Source organism: Aspergillus fumigatus, chromosome 5 (assembly GCF_000002655.1).
Source record: "Aspergillus fumigatus Af293 chromosome 5, whole genome shotgun sequence".
Classification (NCBI taxonomy): domain Eukaryota; kingdom Fungi; phylum Ascomycota; class Eurotiomycetes; order Eurotiales; family Aspergillaceae; genus Aspergillus; species Aspergillus fumigatus.
The window spans coordinates 719,415-732,832 of record NC_007198.1 but is presented as its reverse complement, the minus strand read 5'-3'; the positions used below and the strand labels follow the sequence as shown (position 1 = coordinate 732,832).

At 48.2% G+C, this 13,418-nt stretch overlaps 3 protein-coding genes across 3 annotated transcripts; 1 reads left to right on the top strand and 2 right to left on the bottom strand.

Annotated features, from left to right (window-relative positions):
* Positions 1-1,304: 1,304 nt before the first annotated feature.
* On the bottom strand, positions 1,305-5,365 carry AFUA_5G02770 (uncharacterized protein). Its single transcript, XM_742972.2, has one exon. It carries the CDS (start codon positions 3,213-3,215, stop codon positions 1,671-1,673), a length of 1,545 nt encoding a protein of 514 aa, XP_748065.1. The 5' UTR covers positions 3,216-5,365; the 3' UTR covers positions 1,305-1,670.
* Positions 5,366-8,056: 2,691 nt separating this feature from the next.
* Positions 8,057-10,710, bottom strand: AFUA_5G02760 (elongation of very long chain fatty acids protein). The gene is made up of 3 exons (XM_742973.2): positions 9,393-10,710; positions 9,053-9,335; positions 8,057-9,000 (listed from the first exon to the last, which is right to left on the bottom strand). The coding sequence occupies exons 1-3, from the start codon at positions 9,801-9,803 to the stop codon at positions 8,660-8,662; spliced, it is 1,035 nt and encodes a 344-aa protein (XP_748066.1). The 5' UTR covers positions 9,804-10,710; the 3' UTR covers positions 8,057-8,659.
* Positions 10,711-11,975: 1,265 nt separating this feature from the next.
* AFUA_5G02750 (cytochrome c oxidase subunit VI) lies at positions 11,976-12,840 on the top strand (the record flags this gene model as incomplete). Its single annotated transcript, XM_742974.1, has 4 exons — positions 11,976-12,169; positions 12,346-12,391; positions 12,541-12,658; positions 12,722-12,840. 4 exons carry the CDS (start codon positions 11,976-11,978, stop codon positions 12,838-12,840), a joined length of 477 nt encoding a protein of 158 aa, XP_748067.1.
* Positions 12,841-13,418: the final 578 nt, after the last annotated feature.

Below are 13,418 nucleotides of genomic sequence, written 5' to 3'. Positions count from 1 at the left end.
GGAGTCGACGTGGATCAAAGGTACCCGACGTATACAGGGATAAGGGAAGAGGTCAATCCGCGAATCCTAGAACTGATTTGGTTATGGAGTAGATGCCTGCCTTTTGATACGCGCTGTGACTCTGCTTACTTGGCCCGGTCTAGCGATTGGAGCAACACAAATCGAGAACGAACATTGGATGGAGTCTGGACGGACTGACGCAAAGAAGGAGAGGAGACTCCTGGGGCGGCTGGGCGTGGCGGGGAAATGATGATTGATCAGGCGCGACGCAAAGAACGAATTCCACGAGTGAATCCTCAGTAGAGGTGTGATTAATCAGGAATGATCATCCTGATTGGTGTGCTGTGCCCCCGTGTTGTACATGAGCCGATCGATGTAACAGTGGCTGCCATGCATAATATCGATATTGGTTGCAAGCCCAAGAATGAGAATGAGAAATGAGGGAAAGCTGGGGATCATGTGGGGAAGTTGCCGGAACACTCCACTTGTCATTTGTAGTCATCCTGCTCTGGATCGGCACAGTCAATGAGGATTCTTTATTCAATCGTCATCAAAATGATACTACCATCAAAGTCCTGGAAATAGGTATTCAAAACGAATTTGAGATTTTGACATGCTCCAGGACTGTCAAGCGTCATACCTCGAGGACCAAATCGAAATCATCCCGCAGGTGGCACAAACCCCCACGGCCCCATTAGCCTAACTGACCGATAAGGCAGCCATTTTGAGGCAGCAACAGGCCATACGCGTCCAGTTTTCGATACAGTCAATGCCACAATTGTCCAAGTGGAGAATATGCCCATGCAGTGTCTCACTTTACAGATTACACATTCATGCTATGGACGGGCCACATGAAACGAGATGCTGCTTGGTCCTTGAAAATCTATATTGCTCCCCAGTTGATTGCTTATCCACTTCTCTTGCTGGACTGATGGCGTCCTCACCCCTCGATCAATGTTGTTGGCAATTTGCCTGCGACTAGGTTATGGGACGACAGAACCAATGACACTTGGAATTAAGGATGATGGTCAATGATTCTTGCAGATCTCAAAAGACGGCCCATGAGGTTCCATAAGCAAACAGAACGAAAACCTTTAACGTGTCCAGCCAGGAGTTCCTAGTTTGTCTTGTGGAGCTTGAGAGGTAACATGGACAATCAGTTGAAGAGAGCGTGGCTATAGCATATGCATCAGGATGATGATATCCTGCGGTTATGGCTGCTGGTATGGGAAGCCAACTTCGCTAATTGCTTGATTGCTCCAACGATTGCGAATCCATGGTAAATTCTACGTGAGATAAAGGGGGCGGCGGAAAGTGCAGCACAGCTCAGTATGACTATTGGGAGGGGTGAAAACGAAGCAGAATAATCTTCATTGCAGTTCTTGCGCCTCGTCATGGTAGTCAATGACAAAAGCGGGCTCCAACCTCAGTCCAGGAGGCATCCAGCGATGATTGATCTAGTCAATAGATATTATACAAAAAGAATTAGACAATAGGGTAGACAGAAGGATAGTACAGTCAAAATCAAAATCAAATCTTCCGAACATCAGAGAGCCGCCATAGCCAGACTAAGGAGGATATCGCTTGTGAAGGATGACGCCTTTCGCCAATAAAAAGAACCCAGGAGTGAAGAAAAGAAATAGGAAAGAAGCAAAGAGGCAAAAGCCATGCTATGATCGATGGTTCCAAATGGTAGATTTCCTCCTCCCTCTCAGCATAAAGCCCATGATGCTCTTAGCGGTGGACTGCTCCTTGCCCTCCTGCTTCGAAAGCTTGCTGCGCTTCAGGCTCTTCTTTCGGCTCATAGTAGACTTTCCTGCCTGATCTACTGGCTCAGATGCTTCCACACTGTGGATGCTCTCCACTTCCGATCGAAGGCTGCTAGAGTAGGATGACTTGAGAGAATGCATGGTGGAGTACCGCACCGGAGGCGGTGAGCGATAGCTGGTCGGCGTGGGTGCGCTGCTGTTGCTATATACAGAACCGGATCGGTCCCGACAGAATGTCGGCGAGGAATAGTAAGGTGTAGAATTTTGAAAGATAGGAGAAGGGGTGCGACAGGTTTGTAGCGGGGATGACTGTTCAGAGCTCACGCGCGTGTGGGACGCGAAGGTAGATGGTGTGCGAGTGTCTAAGCCCGCGGATGTGGAAGCATGGCGTGCGTGCGAGAGTAAGACGCTCGCACTACTCAAACTTCGCAACGAAGGGGGCCGTCTGAGGGATTCGGCGGGTAAACGCGAGCGTACCGCAGTATATAGTGAGGGCAGCTTCTGGGCGGGTGACGCTCTTGCGCCGGAAAATGTCCTAGAGCGAGAGCGGGGCGACAAGGGCTGGGGAATTTCGGGGACTTCGGACAGCGACTGCGTCGTGGCAGTAGACTTTGGCACCTCGACGCGCTTGAACTCCCTAACCGATCCCGATGACCGTCCAGCTACCGACACACTGTTGCGTTTGAGCTGCTTTGCATTCGCTCCATTAGACTCGCCTGTGCTGAGCAGAGGTTGAGACTTGGCTGCCTGTCTGAGCGAGTAGATACCCTCGCAGGAATCATCAGAGGTGTTTCTTGAGCTATGCTTGCAAAAGGTGTCTTGCTTCGCGTCAGCCGCCGCAACAGGCGGAAAATAAGATTGCTCGGGACTGATTTGAATCAAGTGAGGTTTGGAGATAGGTTCCACATATGTGACCTGCTCTGCCACGAGGACGTCGGTCTCTTCCACTGAGAAGACAGAAGTGGGAGACGGCGATCTCATCGACCGAGCAGCTGTTGATCTGGGCGACCCCGGGGGCACATAAACAGTTGGCTGCAAGAAGATTGGTGACTGAAGTGGTGACATTTGATCCGGAGGGGGCAGCTCGATAATCACATCATCATCATCATCGTCGTCATCGTAGACGATGGAGTCAGGGGCAAAGGTTGCATTGCTGCTTCGCTTCATTGTATCTATTGATACGGGACGCGACTTTGTTCCGTTCAACGGGTAGGGGGCAAGTCGCTGGTCAACTTGACGGTTCTCTGCCTCAGGCTCAGCGCCGCGAGATAGCTCTTCCGTGCTCATATCAGAAAACGTCCCTGTAGTGTCATCAACGGGCGAGAATGCGTTATCGTGTCCACCATGTTCCGACTCTGATATTTCTTCCTCATCCGACTCGTAACGTCGTAGCAACAGCTGCTGGTTTGTGTAATCGAGACTGAGAGCATCCGCAGACCGGTACATTTCGATGTAAATGTAGAATAAGACGATGACCACCCAGCCGGCCAGTGAAAGAGGACTTCTTCAAGGTCAAATAGGCCCGAGATTAGTAAATGGAGAGTGAAGAAGTCCAAAGGTCTCAGATCCTGAAGGTCATCAAGGGTGGACAAAGGAGTGCAGTATGTCAAAAGAGCGTGGTGATTGATGCAGGGGAACAGGGGAAGAGAGCAGTAGTTCACGGGATATAGACAAGGATATATTTATCCTGGATATGTTCCATGTCCTCTTGTCCCACACGGGTTGGCATGCTCTAAAGGAGTGGATCCTACCCTGGAAGGTTTTTTCAGAACAAGGAGACCACCCTCGATGCCATCAGTTTATACAAGCGCCAGAGGATGGACTAACAAGAGCTCGGTCCACACTCGGGTTAGTTAGTATCAGCGTAAAAATAGGGCAAACAGCCGTTCACACGTGCACTGGAGAAGGATTGTTGCGCCTTTTTTTTTTATTCCCCTTTCTTTTTCTCATGCTGGGCTAGAACCAGGACAGACTACGCTGGAACTGCAATGGACAGTGCTTACGTCGACGGTTCGTCCTTGCCTACCTCCTGCAGGACAAGGAGGGAACCGTTGCCTCAGGATTATCTGGAGAGCAACCCTTGCATTTGGAGTTCCTCGCTAAAAAATCCCTGCATTATCGCCTGGCCGAATTAGAAAAAAGGGAACAAAAAAGGGAAAAGAATAAAAATAAAAATAAGAAAGCAAAAAAGGGAAATAAGGCTATGAGAGTGAGCGTTGGGGCCATTTCATGTAAAGTGTCATTGCGCCAGTCATCAGAATCATATTGGGGCACCCACGAAGGTTGGAGAAAATTCGACGTATCAACGTGAGCTGTCATTTGATAGGAGATCAGAGGTCAATGCTCGCGGAGCAAAAAAGTCCAGGGATAGCGTAATCTTAATGCAAGCTCATAGTTTAGGGAAATTTTGGCGGCAACAACTTGATTGCAAGTCTGCATTGTCCACCTTAACGGGCATAGGAAGGACGGATGGGTAGCGCTAACAGGCAACCCTCTCAGGCAAGTGGATCTAAGATAGGAAGATGGACTTGGCCAAGACGCGCGCTAAGTATTCGGGTCCAGAGCCCGTGGCCATGTGGGAAGATACTCCGTTGACTGCACAACTTTTGGTACGGAGTAGAGAAGGTTATGGAGTAGATGTTCTACCCTCTTGCTGATCTGCCCGTCTTCCTGAGAAAGTAGAGCTGCGTCGCTGATGGAGAAGAAATGCCCAGTCCGAAGTATGATCCCACAACAGGGTGAGAAATATGGACTGGTGGTCTAGCTGCCTTGTCGAAAGCCTGTTTGCCCTCTTGGTTGGTGATCAGTTCTCTCGTTCTCTGCTTTGATTCTCATGTCAAACCACTAAATGCTCTGACCACCCATTGTCATCCGACAGTTGCAATTGGAATTATCCGGATGTCTCCACAAAGCAGCGAACATACGAAGCAGTTATTCCGCAGCATCAATCAGTACGTAGAATAGGTAGATAATAGCAGATCATATTATATCGCTCTGGCAAAAGCTTACCGAGTGTGATGTGTAAGATGTTCCTGACGAGTTGCCAAGGTAGACCCGCTGCTACACCATTGTGGGGGCATCTTCTAACTCAAACACACCATCATCCACCCTCAAGCCCAGGAAGCGAATTATCGCCGAGTCCGCTTTCCACTCACTCATGGCTTGTTTTTTGATTTCTCCTTTGGATGGTGTGGATATTGGTGGTTTTGGCTTATTTTTGGGCACATCGAGACGAACGAAAGTTGGACGCAACACCCGAGAACGAATAGGAGATTTTGAAAGCTCCACGGTAGAAATAGCGCGGATGACCTCCCTGCAGAAAATCCATCCTAACCCTTGCAGTAACCATCCAAGTGGACTCGACTCTCATCATTGACAAGCGGCAGTATGGCCAACCTCGGATAGCCCAGCCGGGTACGACGGTTTCAGAAAGTCTAAGAGTGGTTCGCTCGCAGTTTTGAACTGGGTCGGAACAGAACGATGTTGAACTTAATCAGGAAAATAATTGAGCACCAACCGCATAAACCTAGGTAGACAATGGAAATCAATTGAAAATATCAAGTTCGCGTGATCAAAGCAGAGATTCTGGCTCCGTTTCGACGGTAGTCAGGAAGATAAAAAGGGACGATACTTTTCGGCGGTGGCTGGTCGACACTCATCCACATCATCACTGCTCCGTATCTTCAACGCCAAGTGTAACAGACTGACTCAGAAACCCTATTGTTTTCTGTAGTAGGAAATGGTTCTGGCTTGCTAAACTCTAAACTCTCAGAGCTTCCAAGAAGCGAGGAAAAAACAGGTTGGATAACAGATGGTTCGCTGTACTTACCTGCACAAAATGGTACGTGTCCAGTGGTGGTTGCAGTGTGAAACACCAAGTGCATATTGAGTATGTGCTTGTCCTTAATGCTGCATTTGCCAAGGACCTAGGATCCTTTTTTCGTTGTCAATCCTGATAGTCCCACTGCCGTGCAGGTTCCCCAGCTACATGAGCAAGTGGAATTTCTTGCTTGATTACTTGGTGGCAGGAAAGTCGAAGAAGATGATGCAAGCTGTATTGGCACTTCGCATTTTCTCTGCTTTTCTCCTTGCGTCAACCACCTCCACGTCGGCCGCGTCCTCATGACTTGCACTCCTATCTCCGGCTTTACTGTAGTATCAAAAAGCAAAACCCGGAGTGTTGATCGGCAAGATCAACCGTCTGCTTGAGCGTTGAAACTGCTGTCCTTCACCAATGAACAGCAGAAGATAATGCATACATCACATTCACACCAACTGGCGCAGATGATTCCCAGGTAGACATGCATACTTGGATGTATCATCTGCACTACTCGGTCGTGATGCTGGTGATCTGCCAGGCTTTCAACAACAAACCTGATTTCGTATGTCAACAGACGGTTGGTTGAAGATATCGAATCAGAACATGTCATCTCCTCTACGCTGGTAACTGTACTCTCATCTCTTTCCTCCTTGCTGCTCAATCGAACCTGTATAAAAGGTTCTCAAGGACGACCAACAGTCGTCGGGTCACTGTTTTCTTTCTACACGGACAATCAGAACTGCCACTCCATATGTCCACAACTTCCAATGTTTCAACTCTCCCCCTGAAGTTCCCGTTTGCCGAGGGGCACTACTGAATTGCAGTCAAGTAGAGAATGTATATCCCGTCTTCCGAGTATCCAGTAGAGGACTTAAGCTACTGTACCTGACACATAGCTCCCCGCCGAGCACCGCAGTCCTAGCGCTTAGGGGCGTTATTCTCCACATGATGTCCTAAGAAGGCAAGTATCAATTCAAATACCTCGAGCTTTGTCCCTAATAGCGGGTTATGCGGCAATCCCCTTAATATCCTTTTTTGCTAGAGGTTATGGCGTAGAATTGCGGATACTAACCGTCGGAGCATGCATCATACAATGGCCTTGGAAAGGCCGCCGCTGACACTCAACGTACGGAGTAGATGTCTCGCCTTAGTCCTCCATAGTTGACGAACTCGCATTTTGCAAGATTGCCCACTCTTCATCATCAGAATGATCTTGCGGGTCTCCATTGTATTTTCCACATATCTACCCAGAATGATTAGTATCTCATACTTACCTCCTCCTACTCATGACCTAATATTTGTCCACGCGTCAGAATACCTCACTGAGTTTTAACAGGTAATCGGGATCCCTCTTTCATACTCTCAATGCAAAGTCTACAGTCCCTTTATGTGCCTACATTCACCTTGGAGACAAGGACATTCTCGTTGGCCTCGAGAGATGAACAACCACAACCCCAGGTATGAAGGATGAAGTTGCCTGGTGGGATCCTTACAGTCCTACAACTCACCCTTTGCTTTCATGCCTTGTTAACCACGATGCAATGCCGGGACCCCTCATCCCTCATCCCATCATTCCGCATGCCACACCCTGAAGGATAATATCTCAGATCTTACCCCTGCACCCCTTGCTACGGCTCAAAACGACCTGTTAATGTCATTCTTACCAATGTAGGCACCTTATAAGATATTCTTATTCTTATTCATCTGACTTACCAGACTCACGCCCTACACAATCACCGCAGGAGCATTGACAGGCACAAAGTACTGAGCCCAGAACGCAAGTAGCGGGTTCCGATCTAATTTCGCACATATACACCCAAACCCCATCTGAATGACAATATTATTGAGGACCATGCCCTTACCTGCCTTGCTCAATTGTCCAACTCAATCTCAGCCGGCCTAATTTCTGATAACCATCACTATAAATATGGGTGACAGTCGATCCGGTAATGACCATCCAGCATCAACCATTTTAATTGAGCGACCACCATGATGGAAATAGCGAGTTTTTGTTGACGCCTTAGGAATCTCGATCTTACACTCTCTCATCTCATTGCTACCAACAAATGAGCATTCGTTATCTACCTCTAACCAAGACCTGAGACCAAAGAAGCGTATGCACGGGTCGCTATGGGTATCTGCATTGCTTGGGGTTATAGTGCACTATTCTGAGGCCAAGGAAGGGGTTTCGGCCATAGGCTGTCATAACAATGTCGGTTCAAGACAGCGATCTGTCACCCGGGGCCAGGTATCCCTAGGTGGCTATAACTAGTAGTTCAAGAAGGTCAAATAGTGACATAGCTAGAGCATGAATGAATATAGAAAGTATATCAAGAGCTCCGAAACTGCTACCAGCTATAAATATGACATAGCAGGACGGCTTTCGGTTCAGAGCATTACAGCTCAGCCCACGATGGGCCGCAGACCTACGTGCGCTCAGACACAGCATGATCTAATGTACAAAGGACACAAGGTATATCATCACCATTACATTTATTTACCCGTCATCTATAGATACTAGAATAAAAGCAAGTATGAATCACAAGCGCGAATAGGAGGAAGGAGGAAATGGCTGCAACCAGCAGCATGACAAGGAAATTCACAGAAGAAAGGTAACACATAAAATACAACCAGGAGACTGTCAGAGCAACTAGGTACCTAATACCTTGTCACTCTGCCAGGTCTTCGGGTAAGGAACTTGGTCAATTCTCCCCCAGACACTCGTAATCCACCCAGTGCTGACCCTGCACTGCATATGCTGCAAAAGTGACACCGCCATATGAGCTCAGTGCAATGCGAAAGCGACCAGTATCATAAGGTCATTCATTAAACAGTGTAAAAAAAAATTCTAGGCAACAGAAAACAACATCTGAAGCAAAATTAAATGAGCTGCTCGGAATTTTTTGTTGCATGCGCACAAACGGCGGTCCGCGTGCTGTCGACCATCGTCGGAGAAGCTCAGACCAGTTGAAGGAATGAGACACACGGCGCTATCTTTAAGGAGGTAATATGAAGAGGAACAGCTCAGGGGGAGTTCGACCCTTCAATCACCCGCAAGATGCTCTGCTATCTAAGCCTTGCGAGAACGAGTGACGGGACCATTGGCCCGGCCACTTGCCACTGCCGCTCCGTTTGATGTGGCCTTGCTATTGGCAGCAGGAGTGACGGAGGGGACCTCAAAGTTCTTCATGTCAACCAGGGACTGCTTTCCAGTATTGCGACGAGGGCGACCAGTCTTGGCAGTCTTCTTGTAGGTGGCAATGTAGAAGGAGATGAACAAAAAGAGGTAAGAGCTGATGATAGCTATGCCCGAGAAAGCGGCAAACTCCTCTCCGGCACACTTGCCCATGTTGGGAGCCCAGGGGAAGTAGGTAGAGGAGAAGTAGGTGTAAGAAGCGAAGTAAACAAAGCCTGATGTTCAGTTAGCACGCGCGTGACAAAGGTGTATTTTCGGAGTACGTACCAAGGTCGATGACAAACTGGATAATCTGGAGACGGGTGATCCACTCCTTCCACCAGATTCGAATGCCACGAGCACTCTGGAAGTAGTACCAGTACATGACAACGTGAACAAGCAGATTGATATCAATGACAACCCATTGGACAGCAGTCAAACCGATAAGCTGAGTGTAGCACAGAAGGGCGGTGGCACCATGGTGGTAGGTATGAAGGAAGGTCAAGGGCTTCTTCTTGAGGAACAGGAAGACGGTATCGAGAAGTTCGAGGTACTTGGTCAGATAGTTGAGCTGTCCTCCCTGTCAGCCGGCCAGCACTTCAAGCCTAGAGATCAGGAGAACACTTACATAGTACAGGACAATGAGGGGCTGGGTCCATCCACCCTGGTGATCACAAATGGTGAAGAAGAGACCGTGTCTGTAGAGCGTAGGCAAAAGCTGCTCAATGAAGAGAGCGAGAAGAGTCGCGCTGATCGCGGTCAGGTAGAAGTTGTGGATCATGAACAGTGTGTTGAGCTTAAAAGCCGGGCGGTTCTTCATCAACTCGCGACCACCGAAGATGATGATGTAGTAGGCCACGAGTGCAATCGCTGTCTCCTTAAAGGTAGACATTGGAGTCACACCTTCGACAAACTTGAACTCGCTGGCTGGATAGCCCACAACAGTCTCGAAAGCCTTGTCGAAAATAGGCCATAGGTGAATGCCAAATGGCCGATCAATTGTCGGACGGGGCAAGTTCTGCAGAAACTCGAGCGCCATGATGAATAGTAGGAGACGTATCTATTGCCGAAATAGGTCGTAGATAATTGAACAGCAGGGCAACGTTAACTGGAGAGGAACCCCTTAGAAACGACCCCGACTTTTTGTTGGTGCCGTCGACGCGGCGAGGGAAGAGCGCAAACAAGAAGAGCACTCAATGAGTGACTAACGAAGAGTAGAATTGGAGAAGAGAAAGGGAAGTAGTAAAAACAGGAGGAAGAAGGAGAATAAGAAGAATAAATATGACGCAGGAAATGTGGGAGGTTGCAACGGAATAGATAGAGGGAAGAGAAAGTTGGAGGGAGTTTTTTTGAAGACAACGATGAGATGAGACGAGACGTGGAAGAGGCTGCTGCTTCCTAGGCTGGTACCTTAGGCTTGATCCGCAAGGAGAGAGGAAAACTAAAAGCCATCCAATCAGAAGCGCCCAATGGCCGATCGTCCCCTTCTTTTTCGGGTCTTCCGGCGTGTCCGCAGTCGCCCAACGGGGACTAGCGCTGCCTCGGTCGACTGAATAAGAAGGAAAATAAGGGGCACTGTCCAGGTTTCTCTTAGCGGATCATGTGCTTCTGAACTTCCGCGTGTATCCAGCAGGCAACATTATAAGTCTTACTTATGTAGATTCTGTGTCTTAAGTATTCATAGTGAGTATGGGAGAGGTAATTATATCAGTCATTATCCCACTCTTGTGGTGTCACCCTTCATGTTGGCCCCCAAATCGGTTGATATTATAGAGGAGCATGGTCATCTGGAACTACACATTAAGCCGGCTTTCACATGCTTGATTTGCCAAACATCACAAACAATAGTGCAAAAGAAAGTTGAAATTGAAACAAACTCGAATTCAACTGGTTGAAGCTATCTTGGTGTTTTAGATGTCATTGCTCTCCTACAGATGAGAATTGGCTGCCCATGACTGGTCAAGTAATACAAAATGGGAGTCGAGGGTAGTACCACGGTAGAAACTTTGGACTCGTTCAACAATGGGGCGTCTTAATTTTTGGTTAAGTTCCAATCCACATGTTAGCTGATAGGGAATCAGAGGAAGCCCAGACTAGCATAACATGAGGCTTGCAATGTGATGCTCATGTTGCACTCTAGGTTTCAATGGCGAAATGACTGAGAAGTACGGAGTATGAGGAACGGACTAGGCCATATTTTACGACCGTTGATGTTCGACTCCTACTACACAATCGTTGCATTGATTCCTAAAAGCATCCAATGAGTGACTATACACTCCAACGTTTTGTATTTTCGGCTTCGGGCTGGGCCATAGTGGACTTGAGACATGCAGTGTTTCGCAAACGTCGACGCAGCCAGATGTTGTTTAGAAGACTGAAGCAAACCGAAATCCTAAATTTTCAAAGGGAGTATAAATCCTAATCCGACATCCAGCGTGGAGGTCAATTAATAATCAGTGCCACAGTCTCGTGGTGGTCAAAGTGAGTATCAATGCGGTCATGCTGATGAACATATTCTTGCAACTGGGTTGGTCTTGTCTCCCGGCAGCTGCATCAACAGCGCAATGAAACTTAACAGAGATGCTACAATTGGCTGAACTCCGCCAGGGGAAAGTATAATCCTTGGAAACCAGCATAATCCGACGGATGATATATATATGGGGGGGTGACTTGATGACTTCCACTAGTCATCTGCATCTCTAGATGTGGGAATTTCTGGTCTGTTCTTGGACTAAGCCTACAACTCGCACGTAGTTACACCGGAAAGGCTGGAGCTACTAGTTGTTGCATATGATAGAACGGTGAATAAAGTAATCAACTCAATGCAGAAATAATCATGGTCAACACGGAGGATTTTCGTTTATCAACAACTGCCCCAGCGACTTGGAAACTCATGTTATTACGGTTGACCAATCAGATTGACTATGTTCTGGCCAATCACAAATGACAAAATGCAATCAAAGCAGGTTAACAGCTGTGGTGCCTGAGGCATCACTTGCATCGGGCATGCACGGGAGCCGCAAATGGTCAATCATGACAGCGATCGGAGAAAACCTGAGGCATCCACAACCTCACACCACCCGCAAAATCCTAGCGACAGCCGGCTTATCCTCTAACTTCCAACCTCATCTACGTCTTGCCGTCGTCCTCCACTCCCCCCAAAAGGCACGTCAATTAAACCACCCTCCCCTCCTATTTCATTTTTCTCGCAATGGCGTCCTTGTCTCTCTTCCGTGTTGCCACACGCGCCGTCCGCCCTTCCGGCTTCATCAGAGCTCCTCAATTCCCCCGGTCCCGCGTGCAGGTCCCGGCTGCTCTGGCCCTCAACCGTCCCAGCTTCAGCACCACCACCAAGCGTCTGTCCGGTGCCCACGAGGATGAGACATACGAGGAATTCTCTGCTAGGTATGCTATCACAATTAGCAAACCATTGGATGCGATTTGAGCGAGAAAAGGCATGAAAGGGCGATCGCAGGGACCTTCTCACCCGGATCGGATAATACTTGTGATGCCGATTCCCGACTTGGACAAGCAGCCGTTTAATTATGGGAATTTGCGGACACTGACTCGGCATTGGACAGATTTGAGAAGGAATTCGATGGTGTTCAGGATGTCTTCGAGCTCCAGGTAAGCCTGACCTAACCTACTCTCACATACAGCATATTCGTGTCACATCACCACAGTCCGCTCTCGGAATCATATGATGAAGAGTAGCAAACTGTATTGGCTTTCTCTTCTGTCCACGGTATATGACGCTGATCATTTCTCCGTTACAGCGTAACCTCAACAACTGCTTCGCTTATGATCTCGTCCCCTCCGTCGAGGTCCTCTCAGCTGCTCTGAGGGCTGCCCGCCGTGTCAACGACTTCCCCACTGCTGTCCGGATTTTTGAAGGTGCGCCTCTTGCTTTTCTTCTGCTCTACACACACAGGCACTCATGTATATGTACTTGAACAGGTATCAAGGCCAAGGTTGAGACTCAGGACCAGTACAAGCAGTACCTCGAGAGCCTGGAGGGTCTGCGCCAGGAGCTCGGTGTTGCTCTGCGGGAGGAGCTCTACCCCAACGAGGAATAGATGCGTTCGTCCCAGACAAACGCCCGCAAGAACCCCGTTTCTTTGTTAAATTGATAAGATAGGAAAGCTGTATACATACTTTAGAATACAGTTGGAGAAAGGTCTCCACGGTCCGGTTGGCTGCTTAATTATCCATTTCTGACCTGGTGCCTCTCGACTCGGGGGTTGAATGGAGGCGCACATGTGCTTTTCTATACCAGTGCTACTATTATAAAGCTTGTGACGTTTGCTTGTGCTTTGTACTATTGAGGATAGCGAAGGAATCTTGAGGGGTTGTCCTTTTTCTACTGTCACCAAGTGAAGACCCGAACTCCTGACGTACAGTCGACAAAACGACTAAGAAATCGTTGAAGCGCAAATCCCATTAAATTCTTAGTACACGGACATGAATATAAGAACATAGGTACAATGAAGGCCGGTCCAGCGATCCTCTCAAGGTAGCAACACACGGCTGACATATAAATGACAAGTATTAAGACAAAGAAAATACAACAAGTAACTCAGAACCACTCCCCTGGGAACGCCACTATGGTCTTGAAAGGAAAAAGGTTTTCAAGCTCTCATCGTCATCAATGCTG

Coding starts and splice junctions, on each gene's coding strand:
- AFUA_5G02760 (XM_742973.2), bottom strand. CDS start 9,803: ATGGCGCTCGAGTTTCTGCAGAACTTGCCCCGTCCGACAATTGATCGG. Junction 9,336..9,392: donor CCCTCATTGTCCTGTACTAT/GTAAGTGTTCTC, acceptor CAGGGAGGACAG/CTCAACTATCTGACCAAGTA. Junction 9,001..9,052: donor CCAGTTTGTCATCGACCTTG/GTACGTACTCCG, acceptor ACTGAACATCAG/GCTTTGTTTACTTCGCTTCT.
- AFUA_5G02770 (XM_742972.2), bottom strand. CDS start 3,215: ATGTACCGGTCTGCGGATGCTCTCAGTCTCGATTACACAAACCAGCAG.